The 24955-nt window shown below is 38.4% G+C and overlaps 1 protein-coding gene across 1 annotated transcript in view; it reads left to right on the plus strand.

Annotated features, from left to right (window-relative positions):
* Window positions 1-24955, plus strand: part of CCSER1 (coiled-coil serine rich protein 1) — a 647497-nt gene that overhangs the window by 313918 nt on the left and 308624 nt on the right. Inside the window, exon 7 of the mRNA XM_026084203.1 lies at window positions 5893-5976. Within this exon, the coding sequence (XP_025939988.1) occupies window positions 5893-5976 (84 nt within the window). The remainder of the gene's footprint in view (window positions 1-5892; window positions 5977-24955) is intronic.

The following is a 24955-nucleotide window of genomic DNA, read 5'->3' on the forward strand; positions in this document are numbered from 1 at the left end:
TTTGTCATCTTGTGATCTGATCTGATAAGAAACAGGTTTACTATTATGTTTAGCAGTTTCCCAGATGGACAAAATTAAACTAAACATGGAAAATACTAGCACTGAGACATAGCAATCAGAGTCACAGACTGCAAGGGAAAATAAGTAAAAGAGTGATAATTTGAAGGAGTAAAAAGATGATAATTTGAAGAATATTCTGACTGTGAAGAAGTACAAAAATAACAGCAGATCCATAGTGACTATACAGCTAAATTATTATCATTTTTTGCAATATCAGAAAATAAAAATGAAGAAAATGTGACTGACATTTTGTGCAGAGCTGCTTTTATTTTTTTATAAAGTATGCTGGTAAGCCAGTTGTATAAAAGCAGAGAGCTGAAATTTAAAATACAAAGCTTTTCAAATTACCTCTAAAATAAAGTATTTTGAAGACACAGCATTTTATTTACTGAGCATGCTGGGTCTCCTATTGTCTAACAATTAGTTCTCTTTAAAAATCTGTGATGCATTGAATGAAGAATCAGCTGTTAACTGACCTCTCTTTTTATCAAGTATTTTCAAAGTTTTGGACGAGGCTATTRCTAATATGCTTACTATATTGGACAGCAGAATTTTTTTTTTTAATGAAGTCAAGAGGAGCATTCATAAAAATGCCATCAGAATATTACAGTATGCAGTATTGTGTGTGATATGTTTATTAAACCCAACAAATGTGCTCAAAGCTATAGCATATTCAGATGGCTTTTGAACAAATGCACAGAACGTGATTTGATTTATTGGGATGGTGACTAATATTTTCGTAGGATACGTATTCTCATTGGGCTGGTATCCTTGATGAAATATAGGGGTATAAACTTATTTTGCAGAAAGAAGGTACCAGAGTGATTAAGGATGTTGATATACTAAATAGGAATGATAAATGTTACCTAAAAATTTTAAAGCTATGGTGTCTTACTTGATTCTGGCTGGCGCTTGAACTCAGCTATACTTACCTGTCAATGTATTATTCTAGTACCCTCTCTAAATAGTATCAGGGCTGCAAAGTAGTGAGAAGTATTTTGCATATGTGATCATAATCAGCATTATAAATAAGCTTATTTTTCTAAATGCAGAAATACATGGCTCAAATACCTACTGGAATGGGAAGATAGTGAAGAACCCTAATTATGCAGCCCCTAAGTGTTCAAAATATGTAAAAAGAAAAAAAAAAAAGCCTTACTGTTAAGGAGGGAAATGTTTCTTCTAGCTTTGTAATTACAGTGTAGAGTCCGAATGCAATGATTGCACTCTCTGCTAAAAACAGGATATCTGTATCAAATACATTCCTCTTTGATTTCTACTGTTGTGACAGTTCCTTAGAAGGGAATTCCTGTTTTCTGGTAGTTTTGTTTTGGTTTTTTTTTTAATAAATCCCCATCGGACTTTGACTCCTATTCCTCATTCGCCTTTAGAAGTTTTCCTTAACGAATTTCTTGGTCTTCACGTAACAGCTTTGCACTAGGGCCAGCTACAGTTTGACACTGGATAATGAAACTTGCTCCAGTCCCTCTAAAGAGTAAAGGTGATCTGTTTCTGAACTCACACTAGTTGATGCGCATTGCTGTTTACCCTCCGGACTAATACATAGCGTAGTATTCCACCAGCCTTTGCTTTCCCAGACCTTGCAATTACATGTTACTTTTTGGTATCCTCCATACAAGCCTTCGCTGAAATTTTCCAGCCCTTGCACAAGATGTGATTTTGGTGCCTTCTCTCTTTCCCCAGCTCTCAGTTCAGTTACCTTCTGGAAGGACTGTATTCACTGTTTTGGCAACAGGTGGTTGGTTCCATAACATATTTTTCCTCTGTCAATATTGCCTTCAGATAGGTGTATGGGCTGATGAAATTTCCCAAGCCTGACAGCAGCCCTCCTTGCTTTTCTCTCCCTTATTTCCTGTATGGTATTGTCTTCCTTCTTTACCTGCCCTCAGTTGGTATTACAGCAGGAATGTCCCCAAAATACAATAGAAATATAGATGAAGCACCAACCCACATTTTCTTTTCCTTTTTTCTTATCTTTTCTGAAAAAATGGTACCTGTGCAAATACCGCCCAGCAAAATGGTATTAGAGTGGATAGAATATAGACTGAGTTTGTTAGTTTTTCTTTTACTAAGCAAAGCAGAAAAATCTGGGAATGTCCAGCACTTTGCTCTTACTAGACAGTTCTGGGTAACTCTTGCACACACATTGGTTTGACTGTACCTCTGTCTAAGRACGATGCTGAGACTCAGCTCGGCTGGCCGGTGAAGTCTGCTGTTTGGTGGTGGTGATTGTGGCACCCACATTCTGCAGTTAAGGTGTTCATGGTCAGGGGTTGGGGTAAGAGAGAGTGATAAGTGGCGTTTTCTAGATCAGTGTATGTTTGCCCCTCTTCAGTTATCAAGAAGCAATATATGTTACGGTTTCCTGAGTCCCACTTGGCCATACACAGGGGTCACCAGGCAGACAGACGTCATGCCACATTCTTTTTTGCCATTAAGCCTATTTTTATTGAGAGCTAGTAAGGAGCCACCTCTTTTGTTCTCATTTTTGTGTTTGTTATGTGTTCTTGACAATGTTAGGCAGTTAAACTCATGCATATTCAGAAGTCATGTGATTTAGCACAAATGCCTAGAAAATGTGCATTTTCATATTGTCAGTAGTTGTCTTTATAATCAACAAATGTCAAGATGATTAATATCCATCCAGTGGAGTGGAGCACTATATTCACAGATGATCCAGAAGCTGTATTGGACAATATGATGTTAGCAGGGGACAAAAGTGCTGAAAGATGAACTGCAGCCCTGGTTRAATCAGTTATGAGGACCATGGGTTGCAGAAGACCTTGAGGGTAAATTCATAGTTAACCAAAGAACATTGAATAAGGGCATTTTTGGAGAAGCTTCACTCCAAGTTGATATCCCTTTCTGGGAAGGAAAACCTGGAGAGAGAATTTGTCAAAGGCTCAGGGACTTGTATAAAAGCCTCCTGGTGCTGGTTTTGACAGGACAGTCTGTTAAGTGAAAAACACCTAGAAACAGCATCCAAGTCATTAGTAGTTCTGAAGGTGTGTTATTAATGGTACCTGTCCTCAGATAGAATAGCCAATATGCTAAGCATTAAAACTGAGTAAAATGCTTTTTTTTTAACCTAACTGCTAGCTTAATACTGAAAATTACTTAGGCAAGGAGAGGAAACGATAGGTTTACCTTTTTCTCAAGCTGGCAAATGCATGAAGGGTATGGGGCCTACCCTCTCAAGCATTCCAGCACTGCGGGTCACCTGGAAATTGCAGGATGTACTTTCACTGAGCTGCAGTGCTCTGCATAGAAGCTGCTAATGTAGAGTATCGGTTTAGAAGAATCACGTCCTGCTGGCAAGTGTTAATCAGAGTTTTACTGACATGCAGCAAGACAGTGAGAAAATTACTTTAGCCCCAGGTATTTTTTTCCAAACTGCAATGTCTCTGTGCGGCCTAGATAGTAAGAGAAAATCATTGCATGGAATATATAAATTACGTGGCTGGAGAACTGCACTGCAGAAGACAGTACCCACATCAGTGTGGGCCTCTGTTTGAAGATGCCTTTAGCACATACAGTAATTCTTACAGAGGGGCCAGTCGCTGTACACATACTGTGCTTCCCTTAAAACAAGTTCTGCAGGTCCCTACTACAGGTGGGGAAGGTGCAGTTGGGTGCATGACTGCATTTTGCCAGGAGAGATGCACCATTATTTTTAAGTCTTCAGAAGCTCTGGAAAGCAAAAACTTTCTCTGAGCTGTCAGTAGTGCTGGGAGGCCTGCACTGCCTCCAATACAATACTGAGTGCCAAAGCTCGTCTCAAAAATCTATCTTGCTCTAGATACCCTACACTAGTATGGTGTGCCTCATTACTGTAGTTACCTGTGCATGCTTTCTAAAAGCTTTTTTCCCTCAAAGTGTTGTGATAGTCTGTCCTTGCTTGGTTGCAGGAACTTGTTTTCTTTCTTTCACTGCATAGTCCATAAACCCTTTTTAGGGTTTAGGGGAAAACTGGGACATAGCAACAAGCAACATGAAACCCTGCTCACCAAAGCACTCAGAGAAGTGTAACCAGAAATTGAGGTACTATGGCTAATGTGACATCATTTTTAAAGCCAATTTTTTTTTTAAAAAAAGGCCTCAGATAAAATATTAGTAAAGTTTTAGACACTGTAAGCTAAGTTTTTGATGAGCAGATATTTTTGATAAATAAAATGTTAAATATATTGTAATAAAATATTGTGTGCTGAGGGCTATACATATTTTTCTGGAATGACTGATATTTTATGTTCAGCTACCAGTCCTAGACAACATATTAGTAGATAGTAAGAGTGAAATCCTGGTGTATCATATAGCAACGAAACCTGTGAGTTCTTCCCTATTGAAGATAGTGTATGTCCTGACTTTTTTTCTAAATGTGTGTCTTCCAAGAGAGCTGTACATAGGACTGAAGTAGTGAATCAGCATGTTCATTATCTGTCTGCCAGAAATGGAATATCTCTTTTTATTGTGGCTGTTAATATTTTGGGTTTTATATGTGAATATTTTGTTTCCTCTTCCAATTCAAAGCAGAAGATAAGCAATATAATTGCCTTTAAAGGTAATTACTGTAACTGAACATTTAACTGARGAAAAATGGACTCTACTAATAAAACCTAGAAGGAAACCTCATATTTATATCTTTGTATCTTTGTATATTTATTTAGAGTTGCAAACACATTAGCACTGACAGAGTTCAAGTTTATCACACTGGTTATGCACTTCTGAACCCCCTGAGCTCTTCATGGCTCAAATAAATTTTACACTTTTGTACTTGTTAGCTAATGTTTGCTATAGGTGCAATTTTCTTATAAGACATTTTGAAACTAAGGATGAAACTGTGGTGCAAATATCACTATATTTCCTTGTTGTATAGTTTATTTTCTTTGGGGAAACTCCAAGCCAGCAAATTGCCCGAACTTTGTAGTTATGTCTCTCTGCTAGAAGGATATAATGGTATAGTTCTTCATTTACAGTTGTGCCATCAATTTGTGTTTTTTTGGTTGGCTGGTTGGTTGGTTTTTTAGTCTTCAGCAATTTGGTGATTTCATTTGAGTTTCCCCTCTTGGATATTTACCAGAAAAACACACAAAAATATGTGATTGATAATTCTTCTCCAAAGAAGGCGGTTAGATTTACATGAACCCACAAAATCTCGGGGAGGGGGGGCAGCTCGCAGATTGTCTCATGGATTTGGGTTTGGCTACAGCCTTAGCTATTTTGGTATTTTTCATGCACATCAATTTGAGTTATAGTTAGCACTATGGATGTATCACTAACTGACAGAGTAATAACTATTTTCTTTCCTCCATCCAGCTAATATATGAATTACTGTTGTTTGGCTGATGTGAGAAAAAGATGTATGCATGGGAAGGGCGCTATGCTTTTCCTGTGATGGTCTATTATGCTTTCTTTTTTATCCTAAGATTGAGAGCTCCACAGTAATGCTTCTAAGTTGGTATTTCTCTAAAGTTGTTTTGTGTGAGTAAAATTATGACATTTCATAGATGTTCCTTAACTGGAAAAGAAGTGACCGCATAGGAACTTTAATAAAAAGGATTAAAAGAATCAGAAAATAACAAAATGGACTTCTGTGCAGGGAGCTATTCACATTTCTATGTAGTGTCTTTGGATGCATTAATTTGTTTATACTGTAACTTAGACTGTGTTATTAAAAAGATCACACATGACAAAGGAGAACTGAGTTTCATTACTTGAATGTAATTATCTCACACTGTTTGGAACAGCCTTTTCTTGTCAAGAGCAAAGTAAAAGCGTTAAGCCTATTATAACATCTCTTTTGATGTTTTTTAGGATGTAATAAGAGATGAATGCTCTGTGCTGAAGCTGCAGCTGAAGGAGAGAGATGAACTCATAGCCCAACTTCGGGAGGAGCTGGTAAGCAGGAAATATATATATATATTTTTTGTAGTTCATTTACCTGACAATGTCATTCACCAATACCAGAAACTAAATAAATACAATTTCACACCTGCTGCAGAATGACTATCCTAAGGCTATGTTAATCATTCAGATTAACACTGATAACGCTTGACTGTACCTTTCTAGGGACTTGTCAGCCTCTGAAATGGGTGCTATCTAAATGCACTGCTAGTAGAGTTTGTTTTAAGAGATTGTGTTGACTGTGATTTGGTGACTCAAGATAAGAGATTGTCTTGCAGTGTGAAAGTGGCATTAATCAGTGGTGGAGGAAGAGCACAGCACTGTATGCTCTGCTCAGCATGTGCCAGAAATCTTGAAGGGCTATGCACACATTCTGGTGATTTGTGAACATTTCTCCCATGAGCTACCTTTCGCAGCTACAAAACTGTCTGGTAGAAAATGAACTACTCTTTTACTCTTAAATAGATGTGTTTTTAATTAAAAAGATATTCTCACGTTTACTGAATTTTTCCCTATATTACTTAGCAAGGCTTCAGTACTACCATTCTGGGCTTAGGCATGTTACCCCCAAATGGCAGAGTGAGGCAAAATATGTGAAAAAACCCAAACCCATAAAATGTTTTCTGTTGCACTATTAAGACTGCTAAAATAATTTTAAAAATCGATTTGTGATGGAACATGATCAAAACAGTATGTCTTCAATATTCTTAATTGTATAAAAAATTGAAGGATGGAGAATTTTTCTGCTCCTCTCGTCACAAAGAGAGAACTTGATTAAAAACTGCATGGAGAAAGCATGCAAGTACGCGTTTGGGTCACCACATTCAGGAAGAAGTTCAGCCTGTGCTTAAGGCTTGTACGCTTGCTGCTATGGCACTTAGAGATGTGCAGGCACTAAAGATGTTGTGTAAGCACCCTTCTGGAGGTGGGGTTGTTTCCTTAACCAGAACTTAATTTTCTGATCTAGCTCAGGTGCTTTTTGTGCCTTTCGGTCTCACACTTGGTGACCAGGTCAAAACTTGGGCAGAATGAATTCAGGCCCACTCATCCAAACCAGAGAGAAATTTTGCTAAGCTGGCTGGGCAGTGTCAGACTCATCTGAGAGACCAGAAAGGTTCTCAAGTGCAGCTAGCCATGACCATGGCAAAGTTGCACTGCATGTCTTTCTTACTAACCAGAAATACCAGTATATTTTTACGTCAGCAGCCATAACTAAATCTGAAGTTGCATGGGGAAAATGTAGTGCTGCTCACTGATGAAAGATGCCTTTGATATATTAACATCTGCAAAATAAACACAGGTCATCAATAGTCTTTGTTTCATATTTGGCTACATTAAGAAATGATGTATTATGTAATTATTATCTAAAATTAAATGACAAAATGGGATACAGGGAACATCGAGCTTCTGCACACTCCTGGAGCATTAATTTTATATCAGCCTAGTTCAGAACATATGCTATTAACTGGTTGACAACTTTGTCACTGTAAAATTATCCTGTATTGATACAGTGAGCTGTAGCTCATTTACTGTTAACTGTTGTCAGAGTGCATCTATGCATATGTCAGCTGCAGAAAAAGTCGCACAGGGAATTTGGTGTTTGTATTCCTTAATAGGCAGAAAAGTCTATCATCATAGGGTCATGAAATAAGGGTTTCCATGAGAGTTAAAATGAGTATCATGGATTAAAACTGACTTCAGGACTGACACTCTAGGACTTGTTAAAAAGAGTACAGGCAGGATTCTTGAGAGCGCATTTAGTCATTTTAAATTAAGTTTTGAAAGGACTCAGCATATCTCACTTACTCTTATTGATCCAAATAAAGCAAGAGAGGGAGACTAACATCGCAGAAGCTAGACTGAGGCTATGAACCCTACTAAAAAAAATGTAGTGGATGCGCACTGGGGGAAGAAAAAGAACAYTGGGCGTGAGATGCGTAAGTATGGCATCAGCATCCAGGCTTTGGGCTTCTATGTATTTTTTTAACTCTATTGTGTATCTCCTGCTATGCTACTTCGGAAAACTCTGGGGTTTTGTTGGGGAGGTGTGGGTTTTTTTTGTGTGTTAGCAGCTGTAAGAGCTGCCAGATGCCCCTGCTGTTCCCCTACTGCCCATCACGGTCCCCCCGAGCCCCATCGGGCGCGTGCTCGCCCCTCGGCCATTAGGCAACACGCCGCTGCCTGGCGCAGCCCCACGACTGCCTTTTTTTTGCCTTTTTTGGCGGTCCTCACGTGCTCTTTCTGGTAGCACTCATGGTGGCTGAGGTACTGCTGAGCAGCTACGTGCCGCGGCCTGCCCAGGTAAAGCACAGTCTCTCTTTAGAGCTGCTAGAAGAAAAGGAGGCTTAAAATCACAGCTGAAAAGTGCGGTTAAAATACTTTTTTCTTCRCTTCTGTAGTGTTGGACAAATATTGATGAAAACCGCATGCTTTGATAATTTGCAAATCCGAACAGCGATGGTTATTTATATGTTCATGAGGTGGTCAATATTAGGAGCGTGAATGCTTAAAGCAAATCAGTGCAACTGTCATTTCTGGCTGATAAAACGTCTTGGAAACTAGCTGCAGTATGTTGCAGACATGGTACTTGTTAGGTAACTTCCTTCTTTATTCTTGAATCTTGGGCCAATATGTGTTCATCATCCCTCTGAGTAGGATAATTTAATAGTTGCAAATACAGCTTGCATGTTTTAAAATCTTTGCATCGTGATGCAAAGATCAGAGGTAGAATTTTAACATAATAATCAAATTGGGTCAGCTTTGTACTTTGTGGAAGGTGTATGTGAAAATCTGTGCTTTCCTCATGGTCCCTAAGTGGGTTACTCGCATGTAGATATGAAACACCTGGTTAATTAGCCTTTCTCCAGGGCCCTGCAGCTAACCTAAAGCGAACTTTGCGTGAACTTTGGCTCTTTAGGGGATTTGTTTCCTCTACTGCTCTAGTTGCTGCTCCTTTCTCACTCGCCCAGTGATTTTCACTTTTTAAAAAGGATTTCTACTACACTTGGGTACATAAAGAAGGAGGTCATGAATAGTGCTGAGGGTAGAAAACCTTGGTGGAGTTTGAGTTTACTGGCTGAAAGTGGGCTGCCAGGTGCAACTGTGCTGCAGAGCACCTGCAGCTCGTCTTGCCCCTAATTGGTTTGTAGCCCTTAAAGGGGGGGGGGGGGGACCTCCATTTTGAGGACTGAAAACAGAGAGTTGGGTGCTCAGCTATGAGGTCTGGGTAGGAAAGGCAAAACGTGAGGAGACCTTGCCTATCTCTGAGCAAGCAAAGAAAAACTTGCGGGGGAAAAAATGGTAAGGAATTATTTTTGTTTTTTAATGAAAAATATTGGGTTGATGCTCTTAGTAACAAAAACTACCTGTCTTCTTTGGAGAAATAAAGTGTGGGTAGATGGAGCAGTGGAGCTACTTTCTCTGTTACCTCATTGTTTCCTGAAAAATAAGAGTTTCAGGAATTGGCGGAGAGTTTGGCCTCTAGGATGTTTGATATCCCAAACTGCTGCAAAGCTGCTTGAAAATGGTGAACTTGAGCAGGAACTGAAAGTTTGAGTTCAAATATCCCGTTGGGTGCTTGAGTGTACAGGCTGCCCATTGCTCTGGGACAAGCATTGCTTCCTCTCACAGAATCACAGAACGGCTGAGGTTGGAAGGGACCTCTGGAGATCATCTAGTCCAACCCCCCTGCTCAAGCAGGGTCACCTAGAGCACGTTGCACAGGATCGCGTCCAGGCGGGTTTTGAATATCTCCAGAGAAGGAGACTCCACCACCTCTCTGGGCAACCTGTTCCAGTGCTCTGTCACCCTCACRGTGAARAAGTTTTTCCTCATGTTCAGATGGAAGYGTCTGTGTTTCAGTTTGTGCCCGTTGCCTCGCGTCCTGTCACTGGGCACCACTGAAAAGAGTCTGGTCCCATCCTCTCGACACCCTCCCTTCAGATACTTGTACACGTTGATAAGATCYCCTCTCAGCCTTCTCTTCTCCAGGCTAAACAGGCCCAGCTCTCTCAGCCTTTCCTCATAAGAGAGATGCTCCAGTCCCCTAATCATCTTTGTGGCCCTTCGCTGGACTTGCTCCAGTAGTGCCTGGCCAGCTCTCCTGACCTCCTTGGTAAAAATATCCGTGTATCCAGAGAATCAAGGAAACAAAGTGAGTCCATTAACTCAGTGTTTGCTAAAAGGAGTTGTTCTCCTGTGCTTGTTTTGTGGGGTTTTTTCTTCCCCCCAAAACAAATAAAATAAATGAAACCTGCTTTGATTAGACAGAGAAAGATATTTGAAATCTGAAACGTTTCCTACCCAGCTCTGCCCTGGAGTGGCTTCTGTTTATATTTTCAAACCTCTTTCACTGTGATTACTAAAACTATTGCAAGCAGCGAATATTTTCATGGTGACAAAAATAACTGGTGCCTACAGTAACGTTTATTCTGCTGCTGTCGCTCATACAGCTACATTAATATTGAAAAATGAGTGTTAACAACATTATTCTGTCAGCTTTGATGTACTTGCAAAACTTCAGTTGTGTGTTGTCCCATTGAAATGAAAAATATAGTGAGGCATTTTTGGTGTATTCTGAGTAAARCTAGAGGCAAAGTTAAGTCAAGTAATGAATTGCCCTTATAGCGCAGCTGTGGGAGATGGTTTTCTGTTGCGAAAGTGGCTGTTCATCAAACTTTGTAGTTTTTTTTCCCCCCCCCCTCCCTGTTTTATGGACTAGCTAGGTACAGTGCTGRCCGAGGGACCTTTACCTCAAGCTGTAGAAGTTAATGCTTTAACTTCTAGATGTTAAACTAGATATTCTGGAATSGGCTCATCAAAAAATAACCAAGATATTTTTGATCTGTTTTATCTTTGTGAATCACACAGAAGTTTTACCTCATCATCCAAAACCTAGGTTAAATAATTAAAAAAAAAAAAATACAGCTTGGAAGTCCCTGGAGGGCAGAAAGATGGCCAGCTTAGCTCTTCTGTAGGTTGATTTTTACTAATGTGCAGTTAACCAATTGGTGCTGTTTTTAAGTATCATGAAGATGAGTACTTGAGTACTTGCTTTCTAGCTTTGTAGTGTAACCACCTGAGATGCTCTTGAGTTGTGCTGATGAGCTGTTTATGAAAGACACTTGGGTTAAGTATAAAAATCACCTCAAAATGTAGTTACACCAATATAGATTTGTTGAAATGTACAGTCCTAGAATCATAGTGTGGGGTTTTTTATTGCTGTTATGACAGGCCAGGAGTGAGATTTGGAAAAATAAATTAATAAGCTCATGATAAATACCATTTTTGGAATTGATAGGAAAAAGAGGAATGTTGATTAGACCAGCCTGTTTTCAAAATTCAAAAAAAGCATGTAACTTCTCTTTGGAAAGAATAATAATCCTTAAGTGCAAAAAAGTGTATTCTAGATTCATCTTTACACTAATTCCCCACTTACTGTACACTCTAGTGTTTTGTGATGCTATTTCATGTTGGCTATTTTATGATGGAATATTACAGACCCCTGGATGATTTACATAAGAGCAAGCAGTTGTATGTACTTTCAAATCCTCTTTCTTTCATGTATTTAGGAAACTTTAAGAGCAGAAAAGAAATAGATTGGGGTACTTACACATTATTAAAGTGTCAGGCTTCTTCCCCCCCTTTTTACAGGAGAATTAATTGCATGTATTCCAGAAAAGGCTTATCTCAGCTGTAATTGCTCTCTGAATCAGTTCCAYGAGACAGATGTAGAGGGCAAAAGTGGCAATATGCTATGATACGCACTGGGGATTAGCCTCCAATTCCTTGTGTACTCCAGTCCCTAGATGAGAAGCTGTCAGTAAGATACGATCTTTAATATTCCTTGCCACTTGTGGAGGTGATTCTGCATATTAGTTTAAGTCCTTATCACAAACCATTGTCATATTGCAGTGTTTGGCAGAGATAAATGATTATGTCATTGGTATAAAATAGAGTCTTCCTAGTCTCGCTCAAGTGAGTAGCACTGCAGAAATGAGCAAATTTGAAATACAAAATATGTCCTAAGCTTCTCTAGAGAGACAGTGCTCAGGTTCAGATTCCTTTAATAATGAAGCATCACATATGCTTGTCTCCTGCAAAAGTGTCACTCGTAGATTGCTGGTTTCACAAGACGTGCGGCATTTCACAGGCAGGTCTTTTAGTAAATGCAGGCAAATACGGTCTGGCTTTACTCTGAAGTCTCTATAAACTTCAGTTTTTGTGTGGAAGACAAAGTAGGTCTGAATTTCACTTGTGTGGGGGAGGGTGTGTTTTTTATTTTACTTTTTTTTTTTAAACCAACTTGAATTAGCTAGCTTTAAACTCTAATGACAGTATAAAATTACTAATTTGGGGACAAATGGAAATGGCAGGTTCTGGGGTGGGACAGAAGACTTTGTACTCTTCAGTTCATCAGCTTTGAAGATTGTTTGCCCTGAAAGGAGGAGGTTGTATGCTTTTCAGCTGACGTGTGTGTATAYATGGGTTTTTTTGAGATTCAAATTTCACCTTAAATGCGTGGTGAATGTTAGATTACACTAGATGCTGCTGTGTAGGGAATATAGTGTTTATCTTATACTATGACTGTGTCATGGTCTAACTAGAGCTTTACATGGTGTCCTCTGAGCTCTGTAGAAGTAAACTGATGTACATCATGTGAGTGGCTGGCCAGAGCAGTTAACATATAAGACTCTTGCATGGAGTTTTGGTGATGCAAAACAGGATTTACACCTATGCTTACTGGGTGAGTTAGGTAAAGGAAAACTTGCTTCTTTTTATAAATGTTATAAATAAAGGATGTGAAGAAGGCAGTGAAGAGCCAGTATGGTTTTTGTAGGGTTTTGATAGCTCAAATTCCTTTTATTTATTTATTTATTTTATTCAGCATGTTATACATGTATGCATTTTGGTGGTTACTCTCCAGTCCAGAATTACCAACATTTTGGTGCCAAAGATGACTGTAGAAGAAATGTTCTCTAAAAGTGTGGAAACTTGCTGTTGTTTGACATGGCCCTATATTCTTGGTTTTGGGGATAAATTCTCAAAGCAGTAGTTTGGCTTGCATGAGAGTGACTACAAGATATGACCTTCTGTTGGTATTATCTAGCCACATGCTATTATTGCTTTATATATATTTGTAAGAGTAAAAAGGAAAGAAAAGTTGCTAAAAAAAAAAAAAAAGACATGATAAAAAGCTTGTTGTGCTTCTCAAGATCAGCGGTTTAGTATGACTTAACAGCTTCAGTATGTTGCTAAAGGCATCTTTGTGACACGCTTTTATTGCAGCCATCTGATGTACATGAGTTTCAGATTAATAACTGCTTTATCCTCAGTTCTGCACAGCAATAGTTAATGAATCAATYGGTACTGTTGTTTCTTCCAATATTTCATTTTCTGTTTGGGGAAATGTTTGCACTTTGGAAGATGTAGGATGTCTGTCAGTGTAATTCAGTAGAGATCTAATAAAAGAATACTATTTTGCCTCTTTTTTTAGTTATAACTTAGTGGCTTGCCCAGTTTTCCTTATCGTACCTGGGTGTGGTTCACAGAACTGTCTGAGCATACACCCTGGTATAGCAAACATTAAAAATGAAGAATCATCTGTGTTTTAATAACAAAATGTCTTTTTTTTGTTTATGTTTCAGTGAAGTTCTATAGGGGAAACAACATTATGCTGTTTTTGTCCTTAACTTTTGTATAATGTAGCTGAATATTTTTCCTTCCTGCATGGTATATTCTAAAACTTTAAATATTTTTATGCCCATGAATGAGACGTGTCCACAACAGAGGATTCTTGGGATGAAAAATAGTAAACTTCCATTTGAAAATACTTTGATGCAAAGACTAGGAAACTCTTCTTAAGCCGTTGAGAACTTGAACAGCAATTTCTGTCCTTTCCTAAATATGGAACCTAACAAGAAATTAGCCATGTTCCGGTATTCGTTGGATCTTTTTAATACAGCTTCACAGAGGCTGACTTCATAAAGTCTCTCCAAATGTTGCGTGTTTTTCTGTCATTCTCCTGTTATTTCATTGTAGTTCCTACTGAAGGAATGAGATGTTTTTTCTGTTGTTTGAGGCACAAGAGATCTAAGGGGTTTCATTCAACCAGYGCTTCCTCACTGAAGATGCTTTTTATTCTACGGCATCGTGAATACCGCATGCTTCAAAAGGTGCTGAAATGCCTCAAGTACTTTGTTTTTTTTGCAACAAGCTTTGCAGTGCTTTTAAGTAGTGTTGGAGCTACATGTGTATAGACTTTTACTGTAACTTATAGAACATGTTGTTACTGTCATATGCCTGATTCATCCGTGTAAAGAATGAGCTCTGAAATTATGAATATATTTATGTTACTACTTTCAGTTTTGGGGTAACAAAAATGTATTTTACATAGTTATATTAAGTTCATTTGGGCTGGAGACCAGGTAGCATGAGGGGAGAGATAAAGTGAGGAAGATCTTCTCATGCTTGGGAAAAGTGAATTAATACAATAAAATACTATCGATCATTTTGATCTGAGTAGATAGTAAACATCTTGGGTAGCTTGTGTTGTTTTTACCAGGTTGAGAGGGAAGGATGATGAAGTGAGATATCTATTGGAAGCAGTGCCCTTTATTTTCAAAAAACTTAGGTAAAATTCGATTTTCTTGACCATCATAGAAATTTAACAGTGATAGACAGGTTTTGCTGACAGTTAGAAGCCTCTTTCTTCCAGCCAGCTCTTTAGGTGCTCCACCTTTGAAGTTTTGGGTCTCTCCTGCTGTTTTCATTTTCTGCATCCGTCTTTCTTTTGCAGTATTGCTCCCTCTTCTTTTCTAGGCAAACCAACAGTTTTCATTTCGTTGTCTCCTGTTTGTTTCATCCAGTGGTCGAGAAATTGGAGTTCAATGCCTGTTTCTGTCTCTTGGATGGAGGCTGCTGTTCTTTTCAAGCTCGGTTACCCTGACTGATGTTCAGCTGCAACACCTTCAAATCTCGATGCACTTTCACACATGTCCCAACAGGATGAGGAGAGGGAATGGATTCTGACTGTGACAAAGCTTTCATAAGTGACCGGATTAGTACCCTGTTTTTTAAACCAGGGGTCTAAACCAGGGGAGGTAGGCAGTGGTTTACAGAAATGCTTCGTCACCCTTAAGGAAGGAAGGAGGTGACTGAAGAGCTGCAGTGCATTCATGCTGAGTAATGGAAAATGTGCAGTATTGGATATCACTGAAAAATGGCATGTTACAAGTGTCCTAGCAGAAAGCTAGCTTTCAAATTTGTATTTTCATTGATAAATTATTTGGGGGAAAAAAAAAACTTGCTTAAATTTTCATGTTTTAGCTCCTTGGGTAATTGAACTGGATGAGCTGTTTATACTCCTCTATCTTGATTTAGAAGATGATAAGGATGTAAAATATTGTCATTATAGAAAATCAAATTAAAGAATGGTGATCTTACTGGCTTCTAACCACATACTACATTTAAATTACATGGAGAAGAAAATAAGTTACTGGTTAGTACTAAATTAATGGAATCTCACTTATTATGCATTTGTGTGTGCGTCCCATTCCACCCACTCCACCCCCCCCCCGGTATTAAATTCTGTTTTTTTGGTTTTTATTTTTTTTATTAGGTTGCTCTGTATGGCTAGTAAAATAAAAAGCAGTAAACTTGGTTAGGAGTCTTTGTTCAGCTCAGAATATAGAGTGACAATATAGCTTTTTTTTTTTTTTTGCAGAGACATTGTTTATGAATTATTCACTGTATTTGTAATGTACTTAACATATTTCAGATTTTTCTAGCAATAAAGCAAGACATTTACCAATTTAACTTACAGATGATATTGTTTATCTCAAAGGGAGCTCTCATGATTTACCAGAAGACTAATATGGCTTGCAGGCTGTAGTATATATGAGAATTCACCCATTATCAACACAGGGCTTTATAAAACTGGGCTTTATCACAGTGTAATATTTGTATTCCAGCTTACAAATGACTTTTACTGAACACTGATAGTTGGGCAGTAGGTCACTATAGTATGGTTTCAGAAATAAGTGTAGGTACTGTACTAGTAGTGTGCAGATGAGAAGGAAGAAAAACAAACTATCTTTATGTAAACTTGTTTCAGTGTGTTTGGTGTGCTGCTGGAGGAACTCAGATTAGCAGGCTGGAAAAATAAAAAGTGGTATGATTAAAGGAATGATCTAAAGCAGCAGAAGAGCTTATTTTGCTGTTCAGCTGAACTGAGTATATATCATATTACTTTCAAGAACAGGGTGATTCTGAAGGAAGGCTTGTGTAGGAGAGGACTAAGGATTTCCAGGTTGTCCTTAAAGCTACCTTAAGATGACTGCAAACATAGGTGTGCTCTGCTTACAGAACTTGCCGTGAGAATGATCCCTCCTTATGTAGCCAGTGTGAATAAAGTAGATTAGATCARTCTCTGGCATTTCGTGGAGTTTACTTTGTTGCATCTTGCTTAATTCATGGAAATAGCATTCTGTCCCTAAGGGGCAGAGATGTTTGCCTTTTTCCTCCCTCTGGTTTAGAACCACTGGGATGATGTGGTTCATCAACTTCTTTCTTTCTTCCCTCCAGTGACTTGTTAAGACAACTTTCCTAGTACCATTTGATCTTTATTTGTCAATTCAAAATTAATAACATGCATTTCTCTCTCTCTTTTTTAACTCTTAAATGTAAAATTCTGTGACCATTTTGCCTAGCCAGCAGAATTTAAGAAATATCCAACCAGAGTGCTTGTTTGCATGCATTGTTATTACTGAAGCATTTGAGACCCAAAATCTCAAGTTTTGCACAATCGTATTAGAAAAAGCGTGAGAGACTAAGAGACTAACCATTAAGGCTTACAGCTAATTAAGCTGGAAAGTGGAAAATAAACATATCACATGGAGAATCTGGAAGCTAAATATCTCATGCATGTCTGTCCTCTGTTTCTCTGTGTAGAGAGGAAGACCTCTAAAAGAGTGGCAAAGTCATGGATCTGTCTTAAGTAATTCTTATAACTGGCAGTGAAAAAAGGCTTGAGCCTTGTTTAATTTTACGGATGGTCAAGTGAAAGCTTAAAGATGCTATCCGAAGGAGTAAGTGACTTGTCAGCACCTGTCCAGACTTCCATAGAGATGCCCAGAAATGGTGGCCAGTTGCTTGACTCTTCCTGTAAGAGTTGGAGGTAGCCAGCCTGAATGGAACTTACCAATGCTTTGAAAGAAATGGAATATTGAAGTAAAAACACTATTACCCTTTGTTTTTCCTTCACTTTTCTTGCTGACTTTGTTCTATCTGTTCCATCTGTTGTTTTGACAAAGCGTTATTTGTCAGCATGTTTCTTGATACAGAAAGCAAACTGAATTGCGATTCTACCTGTGGAAGATCAGTGCTGAATTATGAATACTTCAAGCTTGGGCTATTCTAGCCTTTCCCATGCACTGTTTGCTCAGTTACTGTGCTCAGATAAACATGAATCCCTATCCAAAGCTCACTAAGACACACAAGAGCAGTTGCAGAACATGCTAATTAGAAGCTTAAGGTGATTTATTAATTCTCACATCTTCCAGCAGGTTTATATATTAAAGTTTAAAGTCTAAATCATTTGGTGTTCATTTTTTCACCTCAGTCATCCCTTTAATTGGAACACTGTGCCGTATGGTCACTAATATTCTGTGTTAGCCCAGTGTCTGGAAGTAGCATTTAAAAAATGTACTAAAAGTCATAATGCAAATAAGCTGTGTGTGGCCCGCCAGGCAAGCTTCTTAATATACATTTGCATTTAACGAGAAGGATGAACTATTCAGTGAGGCCACTAAGCTCAAGTAAAGTATTTTCATAATTAGTAGTTGTATATTTTAATTAAAAATAAAAAGTCATGGTATTCTATTCAGGTGTTGCAGATCTTTTCTGCAGAAAAACTCTAAATTGCAGCCTTTCCTACTGAGACATGCTCCTAAAATTCTTATCTGTGTGCTTGTCTCAATTTTGTCCATATTCCCAATTTGTTTGAATACAATTCTTATGCTCCTACAGGAGCTTGATCAAGTCATTCTGTCTTTATATTCCTCCATTGGCTTTCTCCTTATATTCCCTTCCTATCAGTGAATATGAAAATTAACTTTTTTTCTTTAGTAGCTTCTTTGCACTGGTGCAATTGTTTTCGTTGTGCTGTTCTGCACACTGGGAGGAATCTGTAAGCATCTGGAAAGCCTCTTCATTCAAGTACCTCCTTAAAACTGCCTTGTGCAGCGAGAGTTATAAAGACTTGTCAGTTTGTAGGCTGACGATAAACTAAAATATTGCTCAGCATGCATGCCAGTATTGGTTAACTTCTTGGCATTGATTGATGGGAACAGACTGCAGTGTTAGGGACTTCTTGAACAAAAGCAAGTAACTTAAAATAATGGGTAGTTTAGGTCAAAAGCATCTCTGGGAGTCCTCTAGTCATACCTCCTGCAAAGTAAGGCCCTGAACAACTTGGCCTGATCCAGCCATGTGTTGAAATAACCCAAGGATGGAAACTCTACAGCCTCCTTAGATGACTTGATTAACCAGYCTCATTGAGAAGAATTATTTCCTTAGGTCCAGTTATGTTTCCAGTTTGTGCTGCTGCTCTTTTCTTTGTGCACATCTGAGAAGGATCTTCTCTATCCCGTGTTAGGTAGTAGAAGACTGCAATTAGACTCCCTTTTACTTTCTCTTTTCCAGACTACCCAAACTTGTTCCCTTAGTCTCTCCTTATGTCTCCAGCGCTCTTACCATCTTGGTGACCTGTTGCTGCACTCTCTACAGTTGGCATCCCTCTTTTGTACTGAGGACCCCAACACAATACATATTATTTCCAGATGCCACCTCACCAGTGCTAAGTAGATGGGGGGAAAAAACCGCTTCCCTTGATCTGCTGGATATGTTCTTGGCAATGCAACCCAGCACACGGTTAAACTTCTTCACAGCATGGGCATGCTGACTCCTGTTTGACTTGTCTACCAGGACCTTCCAGCTTTTCAGAGCTGCTGCCCAGCCATGCAGCCTGGGGCTGGACTGATGCAGGGGCATTTCCATCCCAGGTGCAGGACTTTACTTTTGTTGTGAGGTTCCTGAAGGCATAGTTCTCCAGTTTGTTGAGACTCCCCTGAATAGCAGCCTTGCCCTCGGCTGTATCAACCAGTAGCCCAATATGGTGTCACCTGCAAAATTGCTGAGGGAGTGTTCTGTCTTCTAGTCCAGGTCACTGACAAATTTACAAGTTAATGGTTTTTTTTGCTCTGCTGTTATTATATGGTGCTGTGCATTATATAGATTGCAAACTTCTAGGGCAGGAACTGTCCTTCCTCTGTTCAGTGTCTGGTCTGAGACTCTGATCGTAAATCACAGGTTTTATTATTTACATTACTGTATTTTAAGAAATGTTGTGCTTATTGGAAATAAGATCCTTCTGTCATCCTTCACATGGACGTTATCCAACAACCTAGCCATTTATCAGGCTCCTAGCATGTCTTCTAATGATATCTGATGTCAAGGTGTTATTTAGGAACTTGTTATTTAAGAAATTGTGAAATTGGGGTTCAGACCTGGGCAGGGAATTGGAACCATGTAGGTTGTGTTGCTGGATAATGTTTTCCTATTAATGGTTAAGGTGCAGATAATGCTTTGTCATCTGGGAAAGATGCCAACAATCCAGATCAATGTGCTGTTGCGTTTAATTCTGAGACTGAGGCATTAACATCTCTTAGAAACTGTCATCACAAACGACACCTTTTCTCCTGGTTGCTCTAGTGTTTCCTTCTCTAGATTGATGTACTTAAACTGAAACCCAGGAAAAAATGAAGGCTCAAGACAGACCTGTGTTCTTCTGTGCATATTCCATATTCTGTGGAGAAGTATAAAAGTACAGCATGTTATGGTTATTAGATAAACTGTTCAGTAAAATAGTATAAAGGCCTTCTGCTTTTAAAGTCTGTTTGGGAATACAAAAACGCTAATAGTACAGGGCTTATTCTTTCAAGCAAACAAGTTCAACATTAAGATCCGCTTTAAAAAACGCCTTATGAAATGATCATCAGAATAAATCTGAGTAAAGAGAGCTTAAATAATAAGAACAGATTTCTGCTTCAAGTGAGTATGTTTCAGTTGCATTGATTTGTTATTTGTGCAAATTTTAATTAAAACTGTACTTTTAGCTCTGCTTAGCCATCCAGAGGCCTTTGGGAAGGGATAACTATAGATTAAAAAAATCAACCTGTTTATCAGAAGTACCAAGCCTCTAGAATATGCGACCTGATTTTCACTCAATAACATTGTTGGCATGGCAGTGTCATTTAAGAAAGCATGTGTGTATTTCTGCAAAACTCACTTAACTGTTGAACACAAATACTTATGAAATATAGTTACACCAAGGCTTTATACTACATAAGTTATATCCACAAAATATATATTTTTTCCCCCTCACATTAGCTATTGCCCCAAGGGGAAAGTTTACCAAAGTAGTTGCCTTGGTATAGCTCTACTAGCAAATACGATATAGTGTATTCTTCTTCAAGTGCTTTTGTCATACTGTCAATGTCTTTTATGCTTGTGTACTTTTCCTCTATGAAGTTCTGCTGTCCCTGACCCCACACATACTCTTTACACTTCACTGTATTTCTTCAGTGATGGAAACAGTGTCTTAATCTGGCTTTCTTGTATATTTTTCTGTATTGCTCTAATGGTATGACTGAGTCCTGGACTGAAACTTATAACCTGCCATGGAAGAGTCAAGTTCAGCCTCCTTGCTCATTCAGTCTTCCATCAGATTGCTTAGGCTATAATAAGGGTGCATATTAATGACAAATTATGATTTGGTCATGTAGACACCTGTCCAGTAGGAGCAGAACTCAGCTCGTTCTCCATAGGTCACTGAACATCTAGAAGAGAGTAACAGCTTTGTGACATGCTGTGGGCTTGACCTGGTTTTGACTTGATGACCTACAGGTGAAATACTCCAGTGGTTCTGCTTTCTGGTATTCTCCCTCTGAAAATGTGAGAAACTTGCAAATGAAGAAGCTCTGTGGATAGGTGTGTTTTTTGGTTGGTGGTGGCTTTTTAGTCTAGAAAGATTGATCAAGGAATTTAACAGAATAATTCCAGTGAATTCCAGTTTGAGAATAAACTTTATAAATGAATATGCAAACAGGGCACACTATTTTTTTTATATGATATATATGTGTATGTGTACATACACACAACATATGATATATAATACATATATTTAAACACAGACTATATATGTGTATGCACATGCACACACACACATATATATATACACAAATGACATGACATGTGTGTATATATTTATATATACACACAAATACATGACAATGGCCTTTGGGTAAAATTGCAGAGACCCCTATTAAGAGGTGTCACTCCAGAACTGAGAATCCAAATTTGCCTCTGCTTAATTGAATCTTCAGGTATGCCTGTGTCATTACAGTGTGCAAAGGCAAAGCAGGGCATCTTTGGAAGGACAGGACTTTAAGAAAGTAAATGTGTGGAAAATATTTTTCAGATCATGGGCATGTGATGTAAATTCAAGTAGATGAAATAATACAAAAATAAGGGGGAGGAAGGGGAGGCCCTATTAATGCAGTTATTTTCAGAACTGTCGGAGCATAATTCCAGTTCAGAGTTTCTCTGTGGCAAGTGACTGTGGAGTTCAGGTGAACAGCAGACTGAAGTTAACACAAGGTGCACAAACTAGATGTTTCAGTGCTTCATCATGATGAAAATAGGGTGAGGTTACTCTTCTTTTTAAAAGAAGACACTGTAAGCTGATGTGGTGGTTCGTTTCCAAAACAGAATTGTTCTCGTTATTGTTTTTCTTCAGCTTTGACTGAAAAGCTTTTTAGTGGTGTGTTGTGTGTGGTTTGTGTGTGTGTGTGGTTTTTTGTTGTTGTTTTTTTCCCATTTTGAGTGGGTTTGTCTCACTGTTACAAATTTTCTGAATGGCATGGACCATCCCTTTGCACAGAAAACTTTGTAGTTTAATCATCTTTGGGCTTAACATAAGACGATCAACAGGAAAGCCATCTCGTGATAATAAAGTGTATCAATGCGGAGAAGAAGTTTGTGTTTAGAAAGATAAGGAACGTGGTCACCTCTCCCTGAAGAGTGTGCTGTTTCCTGCCCTGGTAACTAGTGTACATAGAGAGTGCTTTTTTGGGAGGTAACTTTTAAAATGTTTCAGGTTTTTAGGTGTACTTACACTAGTGTGTGCTAAAAGTGTCAATGTACAATATTAATAAAAGGTTGCTCATTTAGCTTAGTGAACATGTCTACATAACTGTATTGTACCATATGTTTTACTTATGGAATGACATCTCTCAAAGGGGTCTTAAGGGCCTCACGTTCACAGGCTCCATGAGTTTAGCTTTGCTAATGTCTTAGCATTTGTTGATCAGCTTTCCTGGTAATGACTCTAGGCTGCAGAATCTAAACATTTATTTATTTGTGAGGAATGTTAAGGAAATACCAAACCTGGCTACAGGCAACATTTTGTTGCCTGTAACCTGTTAACCTGGTAATGTTTTGTTGTGAATTGTACTTCTGTTTTTCTGGAGTTAGGTTAATCATTAACATCCCCTTTTTATGCATTTCTTATTGCCAGAGTCCTTGTATACATTTTGATATGAGTAAATAAACCACAGTATAACATGTCTTCTTAATGTTGCCATTTCTGTTCTCCCACTAGGCACTCGATGAAGTGAAGTAGTTCCTGAATTGTACTATAAATAGTGCTATACTTCTGAGAAGGCTTGGGGTAGAGTTTTATACTTATGACTAATTAATGCAATTTAAAACGATCATGTACAAGGAGATGTCTTTCACAGCTCATCTGTTTTTATGTGAAAATAAGTGAAAATAACGATCCTTCCTTTTTCTCTGAAGTGTTGGCTGCTTTGGTTTTTCAGATGTAATTATTACAAGAGAATTGTGTGTACGTGCTTGTGCGCGATTGTCCTTGTTCAACAAAGTACCATTTAGCAACCTTTTTGTTAGCTGTATGTTGTGCTGGACTTGAGTCTCCACTGTGTCTGGTTTGAACCTAAATGGAGTACAGAAAACAAGCTGACCACATCCCATTTGTGTCTTAAGATTAGAGCCATGTGGTCTCACAGTCTGTTGTAGGGTTGGAAGTAATAATGCAATCTCTTTTTCTCATGCCCTGTGCTAGTCCCAGAACACCCATTTTCTGTTCCTCTCACCAGGCTTGGAAGGATGGCTATATAAGGGCACCTTAGGTCCTGCTGTTAAAGTTCTTGCCTGCAGACATCATTCTTGGGCAGCCATCTTTGGCTATAGGTCCATTCCTTGGCAGAGACAAGAAGTCTTTTACTAAATCGGTAAATAAATTAAAAAAAAAAAAAAAACACCCCTTCTTCTAAAAGAGAACTTGCTCACCATAGTTGCAACTGAACCATTTTATAACCTTAAAAATGTAAGTAGTTCATTGTAGTACAGCAGCTTCTCTCTTAGCCTGTATACTTACTGGCATGACATATTCTTAAAAAATACTCTAAAAAGAAAAAGAAGAAAAAAGAAAAAAAACTTAAGTTTCCTTTCATTGTCAATAGTTCATGTGTTTTTACACCTTTTAACTTGGAACTTCTTACTGGTTTTAAATTTACAGTTAGGAAATATATTTTCACTTTGCCACATAGTGGGTATAACTAGTTTAGTGGAAGCCTAAAAATACTTAGGACGGAAATTGGAGCTAACTGACAGTTTTTTCCTTTGCAAAACTTCGGTCTAAAGTGTGAAGAGGAAAGAAAGCCCTAATGTCTGCTCGTTATGGTGTACCTGCCCTTAAGAGCCAGGTCCTTAACTGGCGCAAGTAAGCGTAGTGCTGATGAGCTGTGCAGATTTAAAGTCCTGTCACCGTATGCCTAGAGGGAGAAGTGCAGGTCTCTGTTTTGAGAGAACAAGAGAATGCTCCATTTACTTAACAACATGCTTTTGATGGAGAGGTATATTAGTGTAATGCCACACATGTAAAGATCATTGGCAGCTTACTTWTTCATTATTTCACGTTGTGTCTCTTGATGTAGAGAAGACTTGTGCATTGCTTAGGAAATAGATGAGTACACAAAAGGCCAATGTTAATTAAGTTGCCTGTCTCCCTTTATGATTAATGGTGTGACCTCCTTAACCAAATAACCAAAGGAACAAAGTGCTATTTTTAACATCAGACTGGAAATAAACCAAAAGGTTGACCATGTCGTATGCCAACATAAAAGAAAAGCTTATCTGTGTAGTAAATGGAAAGCTAATCTTTCTGAAGTGAAATAAAAACACTGTCTCACAGACCTCATGTGGTAAAAATGAAGAAAAGGAGAGAATAATTTTCAAGGTTTAGTAACCCTTTTGGTTCTCTGACCCTTCTTGGGTTTATGGTAGCTGAAGTACACAATAGCAGCTAGGAGGAGGCAATCACAAAATTAACCAGAATGACAAGATGGCCTTTAGGGAAGATTTGAAAAAACTGTGCTTGAATCCTAGAAAAAATTTCTCTTCTATTCACAGGGTCATCTGTCATAGGTGATTATTACTGTCCTTTGCACTGCAACTGCTGTGAATCCTGTTATGTTTTTGTTGGCCAAAGGAATCAAAAATGCATTAAGACACTTCTAAGCTTTAATGAAACTTAGGAAGTGACTTTGAGTGGTTTTTACGCACTTACATCAACTTAAAAGCATGTTTGAATTGTCCTGGAAAAAGGTGTTTTACCAAGTCAAAACATCTTAGCCTTGCAAGAAGAGTTACCAAAAAGCTAAATATGGTATGAGAATTCTGGTTTTGTGAAAAGAAATTGGACACAGCTTTTATTGCTGACTCTCTTGGTGATGGGATATTAAAACTGTATATACTTTATGCCCTTTTGGGGTGGAGAAAAAAAAGAAGGATGAAAGAAAAAAGGGTTTGTGCTTTTCCTCATCTCGTACTT

The sequence above is a fragment of the Apteryx rowi genome, unplaced genomic scaffold (assembly GCF_003343035.1).
Source record: "Apteryx rowi isolate R43461 unplaced genomic scaffold, aptRow1 scaffold_63, whole genome shotgun sequence".
Taxonomy (NCBI): Eukaryota; Metazoa; Chordata; class Aves; order Apterygiformes; family Apterygidae; genus Apteryx; species Apteryx rowi.